At 48.4% G+C, this 19,225-nt stretch overlaps 1 protein-coding gene across 2 annotated transcripts in view; it reads left to right on the top strand.

The window, feature by feature from the left end:
• The first annotated feature begins 9,001 nt into the window (after window positions 1–9,001).
• The window catches only part of RYK (receptor like tyrosine kinase), a 62,519-nt gene continuing 52,295 nt past the window's right edge, over window positions 9,002–19,225 (top strand). For both annotated transcript variants that reach the window (XM_038145880.1, XM_038145879.1), the window contains exon 1: window positions 9,002–9,368. In XM_038145880.1, coding sequence (XP_038001808.1) covers window positions 9,089–9,368 — 280 coding nt within the window. In that variant the 5' untranslated portion in view covers window positions 9,002–9,088. The remainder of the gene's footprint in view (window positions 9,369–19,225) is intronic.

The following is a 19,225-nucleotide window of genomic DNA, read 5'->3' as shown; positions in this document are numbered from 1 at the left end:
GAGGGGGGGTGTAGTGTGGGTGGTGATCCCAGCCCTTCCCTTCCCTTCCCTTCCCTTCCCTTCCCTTCCCTTCCCTTCCCTTCCCTTCCCTTCCCTTCCCTTCCCTTCCCTTCCCTTCCCTTCCCTTCCCTTCCCTTCCCTTCCCTTCCCTTCCCTTCCCTTCCTTCCCTTCCCTTCCCTTCCCTCCCCTTCCCTTCCCTCCCCTTCCCTTCCCTTCCCTCCCCTTCCCTCTCCCGCGCCGACAGCGACACCTGGCGGCCCGCGCCGCCCCTGCACCCGCCCGGGCCCGCAAATCCCGGGGAATGGAGCGTGTCCAGGGCAGGGAACGGGGCTGGGGAAGGGGATGGAGCACCAGGAGCGGCTGAGGGAGCTGCGAAAGGGGCTCAGCCTGGAGAAAAGGAGGCTCAGGAGGGACCTTGTGGCTCTGCATAAGTCCCTGACAGGAGGGGACAGCCGGCGGGGATCGGGCTCTGCTCCCCGGGAACAGGGACGGGACAAGGAGGAAGCAGCCTCGAGTTGTGCCAGGGGAAGTTTAGGTTGGATATGAAGGGAAATTTCTTCATGGAAAGGGCTGTTCAGCCCTGGCACAGCGGCCCAGCTGGTGGAGTCCCCACTCCTGGAGGGACTTAAAAGCCAGGTGGATGTGGCACTTGGGGGCATGGGTCAGTGGAAGCCTTGGCAGTGCTGGGGGAACTCTTGGACTATTTCCTCTTAGAGGGCTTTTCTAACTTAAATGGGTCTATGAGTCCATCTCTACATTGGGTTTAGTCACCCATTCCCCACGGTGGAGCATGGCAGTGGTGTTTTCCATTGTGCTGACAATAATGAGTCTTTCATGACAGCCCCATTGCGTGTTCAGGACAAAGCTTAGAAATGAGGGGTCTGTTGCCCCGTCCAGGAGACTATTTCACTGCACGGGCAGTGAGATGCAAAAATCACCAATCTAAAAGCAATTTTGCGAGTGAAATGCATGGCTGTAAACAGTCCATACAGCTTTCACCCCATAAAAATGCCCGTGGATGGTTTTCCAAGACGTGCCTTTTGCTTTTCGTGGGGTTCAAGAGATATTAAGCAGCAGAAAGTTCCTTTCCAGCTGACCTAACCCTCACCCTGCTCCACAAGGAGTTGCCTCCAGTAGGAAACAGGGGACAGAATGAATTGCTGTGACCCATCAGTGTCCAGTCCTGTCACCCACAGCTCGAGAAAATGCTGAAATAAGACCCATGGAAGTGGTTCAAGGTCAGACTTCCACTCACAGGGAAAATCCAAGGAAATGCAGCCTTTTTTACTCATGCAAGTAAAACAGCTGAGAACAGTCATTGCAAAGCAAGAAAATGCCCAAGGATTTTTGCCACAATGGAGACAAAATTTTAATCAGCTGGTGAAAATGTGTGAGGATCCTGCAGTCATCATCCAAACTAGGGCAAGACCTGGCCCGTGCAAGTTCTTGCTTCCAGGATCCCTTCTTGCTTCCAGGATCCCTTCTCACTGTCTCTGGGGCTTTAAAAGATTTCCTAGCACAGAAATCATCATGGAAATACTACAGGTTTTACCAGAAGCATTTAAAAATATTTTGGTTTTTTTTTTTTCTTTTTGATTTTTTGAAAGAAATTTTCATTGAATTTCAGGTATACAGGGCTTCATGTGGTGGGAGCTGCTGGAGAGCAAATGGTCTGGCCAGGATTCTGAAATAACCCAGGAGTGGTTGGATGGGAGGAGGACAGGTCACCTTTCCAAAGCCTTTTTCCTGACTCTTCCCACAATTTCAAGATGAGGATCTATGAAAACACACCAGCACTGAAAGAACAGAATAGAGCCAAAGGCACAAAGCATTTTAATGAGGCAAAAACATCCTGCTAAGTCTTTTGGTTTATTGGTGTTGAGCCTGTTCCAAGCCCAAAGAAAAGGACTCTGAATCTATTAAAATAGTTGGCTTGTGGGATCTGCAATGTAAGCATGATTAAAATCCATCTATTTTTATCCATATAAGAATGTATCAGCCAGAGGAATCTGTTTTTTCTGAAGTAAAATATATTTGTCTTCAATAAAAGCGTCCAGGTGAGCTCAGTGTTCAACAGCATTGCCCAGTACTGGGAAGAGAGAAAAGTACCTGGGTCTGCAGCTTCCCAGCCCCTCTGCTGGCTGGTGCTAGTGACATTCCAAGAACTGTCATGCCATTTGCACAGAAAATGGGAGACGAGGTAGATCTCTGCCACCTGAAGAAATTCAGGCTTGCTGCTGCCCAGAGCAATCTAAACCCTGAGAGGAGTGGGAGAGTCCTGCTCTTTCCTGCTTCCAGTTTTGATGGATCCAGGGGCTCCACAATCTCTTCTGTAGAGGGTGTGGGATTTGCTTAGTACTTCATTCTGCTCCTCATTTATTCCAGTGAAAATGGGAATTTTAATACTTTCTCAGAGAGAAAGTCACATAAATATTTTCCCCTTCCTGGGAAAATGCTCCAATTGTGCTTTTGTAAAAGAGGGATGGGATCCAGTGATTCCTACAATTAATTATCTCCATTCCTGTATTGTGTGGGGGCTCTGAAAAACCGTGGTAAACCATAAACCAGCTCCCATTGCCAGAGCACAGGGAAACACTTGCATAAGTGACCTGTAAAACACAACCACATCAGTTTGGAACTGCTGCTCTGTTGGCTTCCCAAGGGAAAGGGGAAGTCATGGAGAAGACTGAGCTCTCTGAGGATGGGTGCTGTGTTTGGAGGCATGTGCTGAACTGCAATGAAAGGTCTGTTATTTGAGCAGAGACATAATAAAACCCCTGGAGGTGAATATTGAAGGATCATTTGCACTGAAAAGCCAACAAAAGACCAAGTAGGAGTAGGTTCAGGTGCCTGCTTTCTTTCTCTTCTTCCTCCAACAGATACTCAGTTTTCCTTCCAACAGATACTCAATTTTCCCTCATTTTTTCCATTGAAAATGGTTTGATTTGTAATTTTCTGTCCTGATACCAACTCTCACCTGAGCATCAAGCTCTGACCGAGTGCACAACATACTGTACCAGCATTATAAACCTTGTTGTGCAACACCCATGGCCCCAAACCCTGGCATCCACTGGCAAGGAAAAGGCTCCCAATGACACACAAACATCAGCCAGCAGCCCCCGGGTGTCCTGGGGAGGGAAGAGGTGACACAGCTAGCCCCCAAACACAAACAATTTATTTCACATTTAGCAATATCATGGCATGCACACTCCCCTTATAAGGCAAACACAGAAATGGCATGTGCCTTCCCAACCACATGCTGAAACCGTATTCCGAGGCTCTACTCTCCCCCAGCCTCCCTTGCTTCAAGCCACAGCAGCTCTAGCCAGCTTCATGTTCCCAGGATGTTTTTTCCATTAAATGCTACATTTCCAGGAACTTGTACCCACATTTCCCTCTGCTGCTGTGTGACTTTTCCTCTCCTCTCTGTGTATCCCAGCCCGAGCAGTCTGACTGCAGCAACGGAGCAGACAGCCCTTCCTTCTCCAGGGCAGCTTTACAGACCTGTGTGCACAATTAGGAAATAAATAAAGGAAAAATAGAAATCTGGCGCAAAGAGGAGCAGGTTGGAAGTCTGAAGGCTTTTATCTTCACCTCAGTGCTATTCAAGTAACAGGGGACGCTGGTCTTCCCAGTACTGCCTGTTTATAGTTGATGTAACAGGACAAAAAGAGTTTGTGGGAAGGTCCGTACATTTGAAACTTTGAAATTTCAGCTCTTCCCTCCCCTGGAAGACTGCACGGGTCAGTGCTGATTTGAGTAAAGCCATCTGTCTATTTATATTACTCAATATGTTGTCCATTCCCTCCTTCTCAGTTCTCTTCCTGCTTTGGGAAAAGACATGGCAAATTCAGAGATGTGGGAGAAAATGAGCAGTAAGCCACCAGTTTGTTCCACCCTGATGAGCAAGGAGAACTGGAAATCCTGGGGCACCGTGCTCTGTGAAAGACAGAAGTAGGAAACCCCTCAGGAAACGGCAGGAAGTGAAGCAGAGCAAACGAATGGGTTTATCCCTACTCAGAGGTGTATGGATGCATCCTTGCTCATGGAAAGGGGCAAATAAATACTAAATAAAGGGGGATACTAAATAATAAAGAGATCAATCAATACTAAATAGCTTAGGAAGCCTGCTGCTTGCTCAAGCTCAGATGTGCCATCTTTTCCTAGCGTTCCTAAATCTGAAGCCCCTCTTGCCCATTTCTAATGCTCATTCACGAGCAAAGCCAAAGCACCAGAGCATTTCTGCAGAGAAGCCTTGCGGGCAGAGGTCCTTGAGCAAATGATGAACTGAAGATTCCTGGGCCATGGAACCAAGGTGCAGTTGAGTTGGAAGCCATCCAAGCACTGAGGTCACCTGGTACTCGTAAAGGAGAGAAGCTGTTTGAAGGGGAAAATGTTGGAAGACTGATTGGAAGAGGCAGCAGGACTTCATTCCTGTGTCTGTGTGAAGGGGCCAGCTCTCCTCCCCAGGGAATGCTGCGCAGTCACTTACAATCATAAAGAGGAGGTGGGGAAAGCCACCCCCTATCGCAGCAGCGTGTGCGAGCGAGTCTGGACAGGGAGCAGTCATTCCCAAAGCCCTGCCTCCCACCTTCCAGCACCCACGTAAACATCCCTATATCATGTGTCTTCCATGAGGCCCTCATGTATCAAATTCCTATCGGTGCCATTAATTGTCAGCTATTTGCTTTTACAGATTTGTTTTACATGCAGAAATGAGTCCCAGCTCCTCAGCGCCTCTCGGGACGCGGCGGTGGTAAATGCTGATACAATCGGGCTGGGAGCACACGCAGTGAGGCATCCCAGTGTCTATCCAAGCAAAACTTTTCCATGAGAGTGCTGCGAGTTCACAGCTATTGCTAGCAGCTTGCCACGGACAGACTTTGTGTATCCTCTTGCAATATAATCTTCCCCAGAATGGTTTTGAAAGACCGTGAACTCGATCCTGCCAAAAATAGTCTGTGCAGCCAAAAAAAATCAACACAAGATCTTCAGTGTTTGAGCTGGCTTGTGAATTGCATTTTTCACCTTTTTTCTATGAGATGTTTCTTGACATCCATGAAACCTTCATTTGGCTTCCAATACCCCCAATTATCCTTGCAGCCTGCATTTTAATTACAACATCAGAGCCCAGCAAGCAATTCATGCTTCATGGGCAAGGGGGGCCCAGCCAGGCCTGTAGCCCCGTGAGCGGCCGTGCACAGGCTGGCAGCTGCAGCCCAAGAATGTGTTTATTTGTGTTTGGTTTATGTGGTTTTGGTGACCTTTTGTTAAAATCAGCCAGTGGCTTCCAGGAGGCAAAGTTACATACTCACTGAAAAGAAATGCAGGGAAATAACCCCGTACGGGCCCTTCTGCTGAACGTCACATTTGTGCTGAATATCGTGTCCTTATGCTCAAGGCAGGGGTGGCTGAGGTTAAGGTTAAAGTCATGTTTGTTATCCATGGTGGCTGCATGAATATTGTCCCTTAGGTCCTCATGAAGATGGACAGCCCAGAAACGAGTTTGGGGAAAATGGGGTGCAGTGGAAAATGAAAAATGGACCCCCAAGTTGGGGCTCCTGTGGGTCCCGCCACCATTACAGGCTTTCACAGCTGAGGAGTGTCCATGTTTTTCTATCTCTTCTTCTGACTCCTTGACAAACTCACAGTTAAAATAGCTGTTTTCCTCCTGCCTGGTGCCCACACCATGTTTTCAACCTCACTGGGCTCCTCCAACCTCCAGAGAGCAGCAGCAATTTCTGCTGTTCCTTCACACTCACTGTGAGTGAAGCAGGGATCCCTCCAAGAGACAAATCCATGCCGACACTGTGCCCACATAAGCTGCCTGCTAATGTCACCAGAAAATGGCATCAAAATTTTGCTTGGTCTCTGGCTGGTCTTGGCCAAGCCTCAGTCTTTGTTTTGCTCACATCAGATACCACACGTTGTCTGTCTGTCCGCGAGCCCCTAAGTGAGGTGCATCAGAAACCACGTGGAGTCTGGGATTTAGGCTACATCTGCAGGGCAAATAAACACAGATGCCCAGGCGCCGTGTTTCCAGGCTGAGGAAATGGCCTGTGGAGAAGCTGTGGTGTGGAGGGCTCTGCAGCCTGGGCCACATCCCCCAACGACAGGCCTGCATGTAATTTCCAGCTTCATCCCAGTTCGGTATTAATTTTTTTTTTACACTGTTTAAGTAAGTGATTGATATTGTGGGGAGGAGTGTGAGCAATTTCTCCTTTTTCACCTCAGTGATGAGAAGAACAGAGCTTCCTACACACTTTCCACTCTTATGATTATGAGCTGAAAGACTCAGTGATTAAACCCTGCTGTGGCCAATTAGCCTGCAGTGTCCTCCTGTCACCGTGTCCCACAGGAAAAAAACCTTCTGGCAGGTCAGGAGGGAGCGTAGAACTTGAAGACATTAAGGGATTTAATGGTCATAAGTGAATATTGTGATGCTTGTGCTGAAAATCTCAACCAAGTGGGCAGCTCCCAGCGATGGATTTGCTAAGAGCAAAGCTGTCACTGCTCTGGGGATTCCAGAGGAGCTGGAGAGCAGCCAGGTGTGACAGCAGGTAGGAAGGTGACAATGCAGGTGGCTCTTCAGCCCAGACAAATGAGGAACGAGGTGTGGTTAGGTCAGCAGCTAGCTCAGAAAAACAAAATCCCCTTCCTAAGCCAATTGGAACAAAGGTTTTGTGTTTCGGGGGAAAGGCGGACACCTTGAAAAAGGGTTTTGCACCAAACTGCCACAGAAATCCTTACTTTTGAAATACTGCACAGCAGAGGATTTTGGGAAAAGGTCAGGAATGTTTGTATAGGAGATTCAAAGCCTCACACTGGAATTTAATGTTTGCATCATTGGACTTGATTATTATTGCATTCTTTTAAAATATATCAGCTGTCAAGCAGCCCTGCTGCTGGCATTCCATACTGTAACAGAACAGGAGATGTGTTTACAGTTTGGATTTTACTTCAGGATTGTTACAGGCAGCAATGGCTTGGCTGGAGCTGAAATCCCCATCCTCTGTGGGCCAAAGGCCCTTTGTTACAGTGAAATGAAATGCTGCTGCTTCTTAGCTCTGAGAGGACTGTAAGATAAAAAAGCAGATTAAAACATTAAATGTAACATCAGGATGTTTTATATACTTTTAAACAGTGCATTAAAAAAAAAACCTAATTTTTTGTTTTAAAAAATTACCAAAAAAGGAAATTCTCCTAAAACACTGGTATTCCAGCAGTATTTCCAAGTGGGAAAGCTTCTGAGCAGTGTGTTGGGTTTTGGGCAGTGGGGGAGCTAAAGGAGAGGCTTCTTTGAGAAGCTGCCAGAAGCTTCCCCTGTGTCTGATGGAGCTGATGCCGGCCGGCTCCAAAACAGACTTCTCATTATCCTACAAATCTGGTAATAAATTCCATTAATTTCCTCAAACTTCCCTCCTGTTTTGCCCTTGACAGTAATTGCTGAGTGGTCTCTTCCTGTTTTTATCTCAGCTTAGGAGCATTATATTGTCTCTCCCCTGTCCAGCTGATGCAGCAGCTTTGGTGGGCACCAGGCATCCCACAGTCTGTCACTCTGGGATTATCTTTTTCCAGGGATATTTTGGCAGAGCATTTCCAGTTTTGGCCATGACCCCCTCGCCCATCCTGGATGCATGGCTGGGGCAGGCTGGAAGGATTTGGGGATGGAGTCAACCACAGCTAAGTGGGAGCACAGGGATGTGCAGGGTTTCAGGATGAGCATGAGGTGATTCAGTGGGTGGATCCCACTGATGGGGATTGGGGTCAGATGCCATAAAGGACCTGGCCAAGGCTTTGGAGATGCTGGTCAACAGGGGCTGGACATGAGACCCGGTGTGCCCATGTGCACAAGAGGCCAATGGTCCAGCGGGACCAGGGCAGTGACAATGACTGGGCACTGTGAGGCCCCTCAAGTGCTATGTCCAGTTCTGGCCCTCACGACAAGTAGGACATGGAGGGGCTGAAGCGTGTCCAGAGAAGGAAACAGAGCTGGGGAAGGGGATGGAGCACCAGGAGAGGCTGAGGGAGCTGGGAAAGGGGCTCAGCCTGGAGAGCAGGAGGCTCAGGGGGACCTTGTGGCTCTGCACAACTCCCTGCCAGGAGGGGACAGCCAGAGGAGGTCAGGCTCTGCTCCCAGGGAACAGGGATGGGATGAGAAGCATTGTATTTGTGGAGTGCCCTGATGGAGGAAGGAACGATGAATCTGACTCCCTGTTCTCAGAAGGCTAATTTATTATTTTATGATACTATAATATATTAAAGAATACTATATAAACTATACTAAAGAATACAGAAAGGATACTTACAGAATGCTAAAAAGGTAATAATGAAAACTTGTGACTCTCTCCAGAGTCCCGACACAGCTTGGCCCTGATTGACCAAGGAGTGAAAACAACTCACACCAGAATCCAATGAAACAATCACCTGTGGGTAAACAATCCCCAAACACATTCCTCATGAGCAAAACAAAGGAGGAGCGAATGAAATAAGAACTGTTTTCCTTTTCTCTGAGGCTTCTCAGCTTAACAGGAGAAAAATCCTGGACAAAAGGATTTTTCCAGAGAATGTGAATGCCACAGAGAAGGAATGGCCTCAAGCTGTGCCAGGGCAGGTTCATATTGGGCAGCATGGAAATGGTGGTCAGGCATTGGCAGGAACTGCCCGGGGAGGTTTGGAGTCCCCGTCCCTGGAGGTGTCCAAGGAAGGCCTGGACGTGGCACTCAGTGCTCTGGGCTGGGTGACAAGGGGGGGATCGGTCACAGCTCGGACTCGATGGTCTTCGAAGTCTTCTCCGACCTCAGCGACTCTGTCATTCTGTGACCGGCACTACGCAGAGGCCGGGGATGCTCTCCGTCCCTCCTCCTCTTCCTCCCGGCGCCGGGCGGGCTGCGGGAAGAGGCGGGAAGAGCCGTGAGGGGGATCCCGCCCCTCCCGCCCGCGCTGAGGGGCCGCCCGCGGCGGCGGGAGCGGCGCGTGCGCGGGGCGGGGCCTGGCGGCGGCCGCGCCGTGCGAGGGTCCGGCGGGGCGGGGGGTCCCGCCCGCTTCCCCCCGGCCCTGCGTCCGTCCCTCCGTCCCCGCGGAGCGATGGTGCCGCGGCGCCGGGAGCCCGGCGGGGGGCGGCGGGGCCGGCCCCGTGAGGCGGCGGGGGAAGCGGACGCGGGGCCGCGGCGGGGCCGGCGGGTGCGGGGCCCGCGCCGCCATCTCCTCCGCCTCCTGCCGCCGCCGCTGCTGCTGCTGCTGGTGCTGCCCGCCGGCGTCCAGGGCCAGCCCGGCCCCGGCCCGCATGCCCCGGACTGGCCCCCCAGCGGCCCCGGGCCCAGCCTCAGCATCTACCTGAGCGAGGAGGAGGTGCGGCAGCTGATCGGTGAGTGCGACACGGGGCCCGGGGGCCGTGCGGGGCTCAGGCGGGGGGAGTCCGGCCGCTCCGGAGGGGCTGAGGGGAGTTCTGCGGGCCTGGGGTAGAAGTTTAGGGGCTGGAAAAGGACGGGGGGCTGTGGGACTGGGCTGGGAATGATGGGCGGTAGCAGGACCGGAGGTGGCTGTGAGGTCCAGCAGGGAATTGGGGTGTCCATGGGAATGTTGGGATGGAAACAGATCTCGGATGCTGGGGAGGGTGGAGAGGCTGTGAGTGGGGATGAAGGATCTCCAGCTCATGAGAGGATGGGGGTCTGTGAGTCTGGGATGGGAATGGGTGAATCCAGAGATTTGTGTGGTTCTGTGGGAGCGGCTGCGAGCGAGGATGAAGGACCTGGGGCTCGGGAGGTGGGGGCTGAGGCGCTGGGGTGGGGATGGTTGGTGTCGGCAGGACCAGGGCTTTGCTGGGGGCATCTAGGAGATGGGGGATGTCTGCGGGATGCAGATTTGCGGGTGCAGAGGAGGATGGAAAGGGTCGTGAACAGGGATGAAGGACTGGAGCTCAGGAGGGGATGGAGAACTGTGGGGCTGGGGTGGGGATGGGTGATCCCAGGGATCTCTGGGTTTTGTAGGACTGGGGTCATGGTGAGAATAGACGAGTCAAAGGGGTCTCTGTGCTGCCTTGTGTGTGTGTGGTTAGGGGAAGAAAAGGCGTCACCCTTATGGTGAGGGGCTTCCCAGATTGGAGCAACCAGGGATGATGTCCTGTGGGAGCAGCGTAAGCCCTGGAAGAGGTGAGCTCAGGCCCATGATTTAATTAGCCAGGCAAGCGACATGCAGAGGGCAGAGAGGAGACCTGGCAATAATTGGGTGTGTGTGTGTGTGAAAGGAATCTTAATTTCTAGGCAGGCTGACAATTGCTGCGCAAGGACTTGGAGGCAGTTCCTGAAGTCCCCCATCTGGCCCGCTGTGGAAGGCTTTCACAGGAGTTCTGTGCTTGGAGAGTCTGACTTAAACAAAGATTTGTTTTCTGTAGGCTTTGGCTCCTATAGGCTCTTGTTTAGAGTTGGTGGCTGGAGTCTCAAAACAAATCTGTTGGTGTCCCCGGTGATTTGTTTTTCCCAAGTGCCCTGTATCTCTGCAAGCTGGAAAACTGTCAGTGCAAGACTTTATTTGCATCAAACGGACAAAATAAAAATATCTCCAGTTAATTGGCACTCTGTGAGCACACAGCTGACCCAAGTCGGGGGATCTGGGGACTGAAGAACACTGTAAACATTTTTCCCTCGTGGTTTGCCCTGGTGATCCGTGTCCTGCTGTTGTCATTTGTACGTGGCACGTGCTTGCTGCCGGATGCTCTGGTACAGATAGAGGGTGAAAATGTCTGGCTTGCTGCTGAGCTGGGATTCTTAATAAGTAGTTAATCTGAATGGTAAGGTTTGAGCTCTCCTATGTCTAGTGCCTGAAATCTCTGTTAGTTGGATTTGTTCAGGCTTCCGTGGCCCACTGGCATAATTATTCATCGTGAAGTAGCAACTGAGGAGGCAGGATGTGCTGTTACTATTTTCTAAGCTAAATTTCCTCCTCTAGCCTCACTTATGGGTGTCTGTTGCTCCATGGCTGAAGGCACTTACTGCTCAGCTGTCTGTAACTGGTTTATATCACTTTTAGTATCTGACATGAATGATCTGTTCTGCCTCTGTGACCCCAGAGACTTGGATAAATTGGAATCTAATGTGGAGGTAAACTGGGACCTCCTTCAGTTAGTGGGGTTCAGATCACTGGAAACCTGTTGCAAACTAAACTTCCATGATCAAAATTGTGTTGTTGGCATAAGCAGATTTCATTTTAGGGGTATTTCTACGCGTGCTCTTGGCTGCAGGTGAGATGTAGTTTAAGGAGGCATTTAGACACAGGCCAACTTATCAATAACTTTGTGTATTCTTTTGGCAGAAGAAAATCCAGAGGGACAGACAGTTTTGTTCCAGGTGTTCACGATTCTGAAAGCAAACCCAGCTTTTCATACGTTGCATTTCGTAGCATCTGATCGGGATTCACATACAATCAAGTTCATGGTTTAAGGTCTCGTACTGATGTGTGAACTTGCAAAGGGCAGCGAGGGGGTTCAGCTTCTGGAACTTCCCTGAGACAAGCCGTGGGTCAGCAGCTGCTGGGATAGTCAGTCACGGGGGATAGGAGAATGAGGTTGCTTGTGAAGTGAAGTGTTAAGTTCAGTGAAGCTGCTAATAGAAACTGGATTCTTTCACCTTTTGTCTCTAAACAATCTCGTCTCAGCTACTGTCTTGCTGTGGCTGAACAGAAACTCTCAGATTTTCTGCTCATAAACCCAAACGTTACATGGAATGACTACAGTTACTACAGCCCGTGCTGTTTTCATGCTTCTAAATGTCACCCCTGTGCATCTTTAGGTGACAAATTTGATTAGGAATAAATGCAAGCCCACATGTGGCTGCTGAATCAGTCACAGACAGAGCTGGAACATCCCCGGGTCTGGTGGAAGCTCTGTGGGGCCATATCCCCACGTGGTCTCTCCATCAGCCAGGCTGACACGGTTCAGTGGAGTGTCTGGTGTTGCTGCTTTCCCCAAACCCGGGCTTCGGTGTCTTGCAGAACCATGGGTTGTGTTTTAATCAGGTTGTGGCTCTTGTAAGTGAAATAGGAACTTGCTGCAGATTATTTGTGGCTGCTGTTCTTTGTGGCACGGATGAAGGACAGAAACAGTGATTTACAGTGAAAACTGCCTGCTCCTTTCCTGTATGCTCACGCCAGATTTCCACCGTCGGGCTGTGGAATTCTGACCATGTGTCTGCCTTAGGAGGAATTGTTTTGTAGTCTTCAGAACTTTATGTAGAAGAAAACTAGAGGAAACTGGCTCGTCTTGTTGTGTGAGGTGGATTTTTATTTCGAAACGCTGTGGAGTTCTCAGGGTGTGAAAGCAGGACTTGCTATATGGCAGGCATATGGTGTCTCTGTCAGAAATATCTCTTGCCATTCCCATGGAAAATATTCCCAGCCATCCAGACTACAAGCCTTTGGGAAAAATAATCTGTGGTTTTCACATAGTTGAACGTGTCAGATTCCACTTACACCAGGCAGGATTCGGCACTGGAGGGGATGGAGTAGGAAGGAGTTAGCTGAGGGAACTTGGCTGAGATGATTCCAGCAATGGCAGCAGGGGGCAGAGGTGTCAGGGTGAGAGCAGTGATGAGGTACAGGGTGAGGGGGAGTTGGGGACAAGGAAGGGAAGTGCTGCTTTTTGGGGAGAGACATCCAGAGCACCACAACCATTTTAGGGGTGTCTGTGAACTCTCTTGGCACCATCATCTGTAGCTTTTCAGAGCTGGTTCATCTGGAGAACCTTTTTAGGGCCTGTGCTTAGACCTGAAGAAAGTTTTGTTAGCCTTACGTAGTGACTGAACAGGTGTGAGAGCACCCCTGATCCTGTCCCTTTTTTCAGTGACCACCCCTGTGGTGCTGAACATGCAGGTGGTGTGGAGCTAGTGATGAGTTCCTCAGTAGGAGGTCTGTACTTGATTTAGTGACTTTCATTCCAGTTTTCCCATGGAATCAGAATGTGGTGTTTGCCTCGTGTTGAAATGCTCCATTGTTCTGCTTTTCACAGGATCCTGGGGTGTGAAGGCTGGCATATCCCTGTTTTGCAGGTACCAATCTAAGGTTTAGAGAATAAGGTAGAAAATACTCATTATAATTAGGTAGCTCACTTGAATAATTAAGGATTGGATCTAGTCTGTTTCAGAACACAGTGTTATTTGGCACTTTGTGCATTCCTGGTGTATCTCTTAGACCTTGATTGTGAGTTCCCAGCAGTTCTGAGCTCAGCCTCACAGATTCTACCCTCTGATGGACCAGAATCAATAGCTGCCTGTGAAAACTTGGCTTAAGCAGTTCTCCTGGCATTGCGTGCTGTTCTTTTGCAGCATTCGTGGCAGCAATAAGGTGCTTAAGCATGAGGACAACCCTTTCTGTCCCTGCAGGGTTTTTTTTTTTTTGGAGACTGTGCTTTTCAGCTGTGAAATTGGTCTTGTGGATAGCCCTCCCGTCACATGGCTCTGGATCTTTTTAGGAGTCTGGTCTGGATGTTAACTGAGACTTTAGTCCCATGGGGGGAAAATACCACCACATTATTAGTGTAACGAAGGGCTGTCATAATGCATGTATACGGGGGGCTAAATTAGAAGTGCAGGGGAATTTTAAAGTCAGAAGTCCTACAATGTTTACATTGAGTTTCCAAATTTAGTGTTCTCTGGCCTGGTTTCTTCTGAGCAATCACTGAATGCTGTCTGTTGTTAGTTTTATATTTGCACTCACTCAATTACAGAGTTAAATTAATTTCACTTATGTGACTTGTACTTATGTGTTCTAGAATTTCATTAAAAGCCATTGTGCAGTTTACTAAAATGAGTTGTCTGGCTGCAAGATGCAACATCAATGCAAAATCTATTACAGCAGAGGGTTGTTTGTTTGGTTTTTAAATTGAGGTGGTGACTCACAGGGTGGTTGAGGTTGGCAGGGACCTCTGCAGCTCATCTGGTCCCACCTCTTGCTCAAGCTGGGCCACCCAGAGCTGCTTGTCCAGCGCCACATCCAGGAGCTTTTGAACGTCTCAGAGGATGGAGACCTCGCCACCTCTGTGGGCAGCCTGTGCCAGTGCTCAGTCACCCTCCCTGTATGAGTTTTTCTTGCTGCTCAGGCAGACCCTCCTTTGTTTCAGTTTGTGCCTGATTTTTGGATCTTCTCATTGGGCACTGGTGGGAAGAGCCTGCTTCCATCCTCTCTGCACACACCTTTGAATATTTATGTACATTGATGAGATCCCCCTGAGCCAGCTCTCCTCCAGGCTGAACAGCTCCAGCTTTCTCAGTGTCTTCTCATGGTAGAGGTGCTGCAGTTCCTTTAATCCTCTCTGTGGTCCTTCACTGAACCCTCTCTTGTAGCTCTGTGGCTCTTCTCTTGAGAAGCCCAGTACTCCAGGTGTCCCTTCACCAGGGCTGAGCAGAGTCCTGGGAAATTAGAGGCCAAATGCAATTTTGTACGTTAGAAATGGAGTCTAGGCATCTCTTATTGCAGCAGATGATGTTAATTGTCTTCATTTTATACTGTGAAACATCTTTGCTGATGTCATTGTTTTGAGGAGTTGGCCACAGAGAGGATTTCCCATCAAAAGTGCTTTATGGTACTTGCACAGCATCTATAGTGGCTAGAAATCCTCTTGTTCCTTTGTTGCCTGACTGTTATGAAAGGGAGCTGAAAGTGTGTATTCTTTGTGATTCTTGAAAAGCTTCAGGGCCCTGTTAAAACCCCACTCAGCCTGCCTTGGACAGAGTCACAGCATGAAGCTCCGCCAGCCAGCCAGTGCTGTGCTCTCAGTGACAGTTGTTAGCAGCACCCAAGGTAGTTTTCCATGGGAGTTGGGGAACTCACAGGTACTGGAAAAAATGCAGCAAAGAGCCTCTAAGGTTGCAGGAGGATGAAGGAGATGTCTCCCAAGGAGCAGATGTTTGAGTACCCCAAGGTGTAGAAGCCAGTGTGTATGGTACAAGAGTTACAGTTCAAGGTCAGGTTCTCTTGTATATGTGTTCTGAAATCTTCATTTCATAGCTTTTAAGTGCTTGGCTTTGAAGAACAGAAGCTTTTTGCAGGCTGTACTTTTTCAGTGTTCCACATGCCTGTCTTTGCAGGAGTACAAAATCCCACTTCATGGCACTATGGAAAGGGAAGATTTACATAGATGCACACCTGGATGGAAAGTGTACTTCTAATCGTGGCAGACACCACACACTGAAACAAAACTGAGCTGCTGAAAGTGTTCTGATATATCCAGTGAAGTGCAAGTGCTGTTTTTAGGACAATAATTCTGTTACCTCACTCTGTAAAGCCCTTTAGCCCACTGACAGTCTGTGATGGGTGCGCAGTAGCTGCTGGGTTTGGGATTGTGGGCGGGTTGTACCCAGCCTGCTGTGAGGCTGGCGACAGGCAGATGTTCAGGGTTGTGCAGCAGCAGCAGCAGGTTGTGACAAGTTCCCTGTAGCAGCCTGTGTTCATTCTGGAGCCTCCCACTGTGCCTGGGTGTCTGATGATGTGATTTACCTGTGTTCATTCTGGAGCCTCTCATTGTGCCTGGGTGTCTGATGATGTGATTTACCTGTGTTCATTCAGGAGCCTCTCACTGTGCCTGGGTGTCTGATGATGTGATTTACCTGTGTTCATTCTGGAGCCTCTCACTGTGCCTGGGTGTCTGATGATGTGATTTACCTGTGTTCATTCTGGAGCCTCTCACTGTGCCTGGGTGTCTGATCTGATTGACCCAGTGCCATGGTTCACGTCCATATTGAGGCTTCTGAGAACGAGCTGCAGTTGGGGCTCCTCTGTCCCTTTCCATTCTGTTACCTCCCCTTTAGCTTGCACATTTCTGATAACAATGCACCGCCATTTCTTTGGGGATGTGTGAAATAGTATAATCCACTGCAATATTGGTAATGCTTGTAAACCTGCAGAAGAATAAGCTTCTAGAAGCTTGAAATAGCCAAGGAAGGCCTTCCTCCTAGAGGAGGCAGCCTCTGGCCTGGATTGGGATTGCATTGAACCATGTTCTGTGATGCCACTAGGGCGAAAGTCTGAAATAAACTTCAGTCCTTGGTGTGTTGATCTGCTCATCATTGCTGAGTCTGGGTGGTTGATTTCTGAATCCTGCTTCACCACATCAGCCAGTGTGTTGGGATTTACAGTGCTGGGGGCTCTGTCTGAATCCTGCCTGGAGAAGGCTCTTTCCTTCTGGAAACTTGTGTTCAGGCGGGACTGCAAGGGCAGAGCACGTCTGGGCTGCCTCACGCAGCTCTGTCTGTGCTCAGGCCTAGGAGGAAACAGCCATTTCAGCTCCCCAGAGGCCAAGGTCTGCCTAGTGATAAATGCGTGTGGCTCTTGTAACATTTGTGTGTCAGGGACTTGGAAGAAACCTGACCTCTGAAGGCTGTCCCGGTGGTGGTGAGGGGAAAAATTCCCAAAGCTGCATTCCTCACTCCTGTGACTTTACACCTGCATTCTGTTTGGCAGCATCTTATTTATCACTGCTGATTGTTTGGTCTCTTTCTCCCTCCAGTGCACAGACAGAATGGAAATGAAAGAGAGGAAATGGAGGCACAGCTCCCTGCATGCATGAGAAAAGCCAGCAAGAAAGGCTCAGGATACTGAGAGGAAGGCAGGGACCGAAACTGCTCCTCAACACCACCTGTGCAGAGGGAAATACAGGAGATAGGGTTCATGTTCACAGGCACAAAAAATCCCAGGGTGGTGTTTTCCTGAGAGTGGGAGCTGTGGAGGCAGCTGTACTGTACACTCCGAGTATTTTAAAAGATGAAGCCTTGTGTTTTTCTCCTCCCCTTCTGCTGTTCACAGTTGTGTTTGGATACTGGAAAAGCTGAATTAATGTGACAAATTCCAAATGTGTTGATTCATGGTTGTGCTGAGCTCTAGTGAAGTGACTTGATGACTAATTCCTACCTGAAACTATCCAGACTGGAATATCGTGGAGGCTCCTGCTTTCCTTGCAGCGGACGGGTGTTAAGTCAGAGTTACTCCTCTGTACTTTAGTGTGCAGGGTTGAATCGTGCTCGGGGTCTCAGCCATGAGAGCAGGGAGTACAGGCTGAAGTGCATTTAATGAGTTGTGCCTGGTGAATTGAGTTCCTTTCCCTTTTTCCCCCGGAGTGGCAGCAGCACCAGCAGCTCCCATGTCGGGATGAATGCTAACACTCTCTGCAAATGCCTTGTGGTGGCACAAAGGGCGCGATGGCTGAGGCTTCAAAGGCATTATTCCTCTTCCATCGCTGCCTTTGTCCTTCTTTCAAGCGGATAACTCACATATTTGCACTGACTGCTCCAGAGAGCTGGGAGCAGAAGCAACAGCATGAAACTAATGCGATGCTTTAGAATTTCCCTGCCACTTACTGGGTGTTGAATAGCTGTAATTAAATTAACCAGTATATTGATTTCAGCACGCTGCTTGGGAAAGAGCAGAGCGGGAGCACGGGCGTGGGAGCTGTGGAGAGCTGGAGCAGGCTGATAAACTAATGATGGTTATCCTTTCCAATCTGTTTGGGCCTTTATGAAATAAGTTGATGGCCTTGCCGAGTAATTCCTAATAAAAGAAAAAAATACTTAGGGTGTGTAAGTTTAGAGATGGCCACAGGAGTGAAGAGAGCTGGCTTGGTTTGTTTAGAGCTTGGTTTTGTGTTAAACAATCCATGTCACTCTGATGAAAGTGTTCAAAGCGTCTCAAAAGATGTGGACAGTCCATCATCCCTTCAGCAATCCTGTTGGGCAGAGAACTAGGAGACTTCAAAGCTGAGGGATCTGAAGTGGGTTTTTTTGGCATTTTAGAAACTTTTATTCCATTTTCAGTCTCATATAAAAAATAAACCAATACAAATGTTATAATTCACACCATTACAATCAAAAACCAACTATTTCTTAATTACAATACACTATAAACATTTCTTAACCTATCAGCTTTTACCATGCTATACTACAAATACTTTAAAATAAATCATCTAAAATTACCTCTCATAAATCCTACTACAATATTGTTCATAGTTCTGTTTCTCTAAAATATCTAATCTTTTTTACAAAACCACCTTTTAAAACTTATTTCTAATTCTATTTCTCTCTCAATAATGTCTATCCTGTTCCATAGCATTTCTAAATCAACATTTCTTATATCTAAATTTACATACAAATACACACTATATGAACCTTCTACCAAACTTTAAAATTTTCTATAAATCCATTTCCCACAAGAAGCACTGCGGGAGGGGGTGTGTCTTGTCTATTCTTCCTAATTAATATTAAATTTATTTGTGCTCTGTCAGGTACTCATTACTGGAATAGCCGTGGCACTGGCCCGGACGCTGTTCTGGAAGTGACTTAGGGTCTTGTCTACAGGGATAACTAAATCAACACGTGGGTGCATTGCTGTGACTAAATGAAATAAAAATAAAATGGCACAATGTCTCTGGGCAGGTGACACGGAAACACCACAAACACACGTTACTCACGAGCCCAAATGACACCTGGCATACCTCTGAGGTGGTGGTGTTTTAGCTGGGAAGGTGACAGCAGCTCCCTTCCAAAGCTTTGGGGCACTACTGAGCATTTGATCAGCGGTTTTATTTTGAGGGCTATGCTCTTGGCAACTGCAGTTCATGAGGGGGGAACCTTTTCTCTATTCTCAGTGTTTGCTTTCATTCTAATTCAAAAGGAACATCAAACTTCATATTACAGTAATTATGAGATTTGCCATAGCTGCTAAGTTAAACTTTTATTTAATAAGTACACCTAAGAATAAAGTTCTTTTATATTTTTCCCTGAAGTTAGATTTATTTTTTTGTATTACTGAGTTTCCTTTCAGTTGCTTCCAACCCTGTACCTGTGCCATTCCTATTCCCTCTTGTCCCATTTCCCCTCGCCCTGTGTCTAAGTCCTTGCCACTGATTTTCCTCTGCCTTCAAGTATCCATTTTGTGCATCTCTGCTGCGTTTTTCCTTTGGAATTGGTGCATCGGGTAACTCATGTGCACCATCCTGCCTGTTAACAGCAACGTGGCTGCTGTTCTGGTGAGTTTTCTAGGATTTCTTTCTTTTTCTTGCAACGGCCAAATTTCATTTAGAAAGGTGTTCTCAGGAGCAGAGTCCACTTGCGTTTCGCTCTGAGGTGAGATACAGGGTTTTGGTTTGCATTTTTCCTCCCCTCCCAATTAACAAGGGTCATTTAACTATTTCTGCAGGGATCTTTATATCCTACCTAGCAGAAAAGTGGTGATTTTTTTTTCTGT

Source organism: Motacilla alba, chromosome 9, assembly GCF_015832195.1.
Source record: "Motacilla alba alba isolate MOTALB_02 chromosome 9, Motacilla_alba_V1.0_pri, whole genome shotgun sequence".
Classification (NCBI taxonomy): domain Eukaryota; kingdom Metazoa; phylum Chordata; class Aves; order Passeriformes; family Motacillidae; genus Motacilla; species Motacilla alba.
Note: the sequence above shows the minus strand (reverse complement) of the source record. Positions and strands in the feature narration are given on the sequence as shown.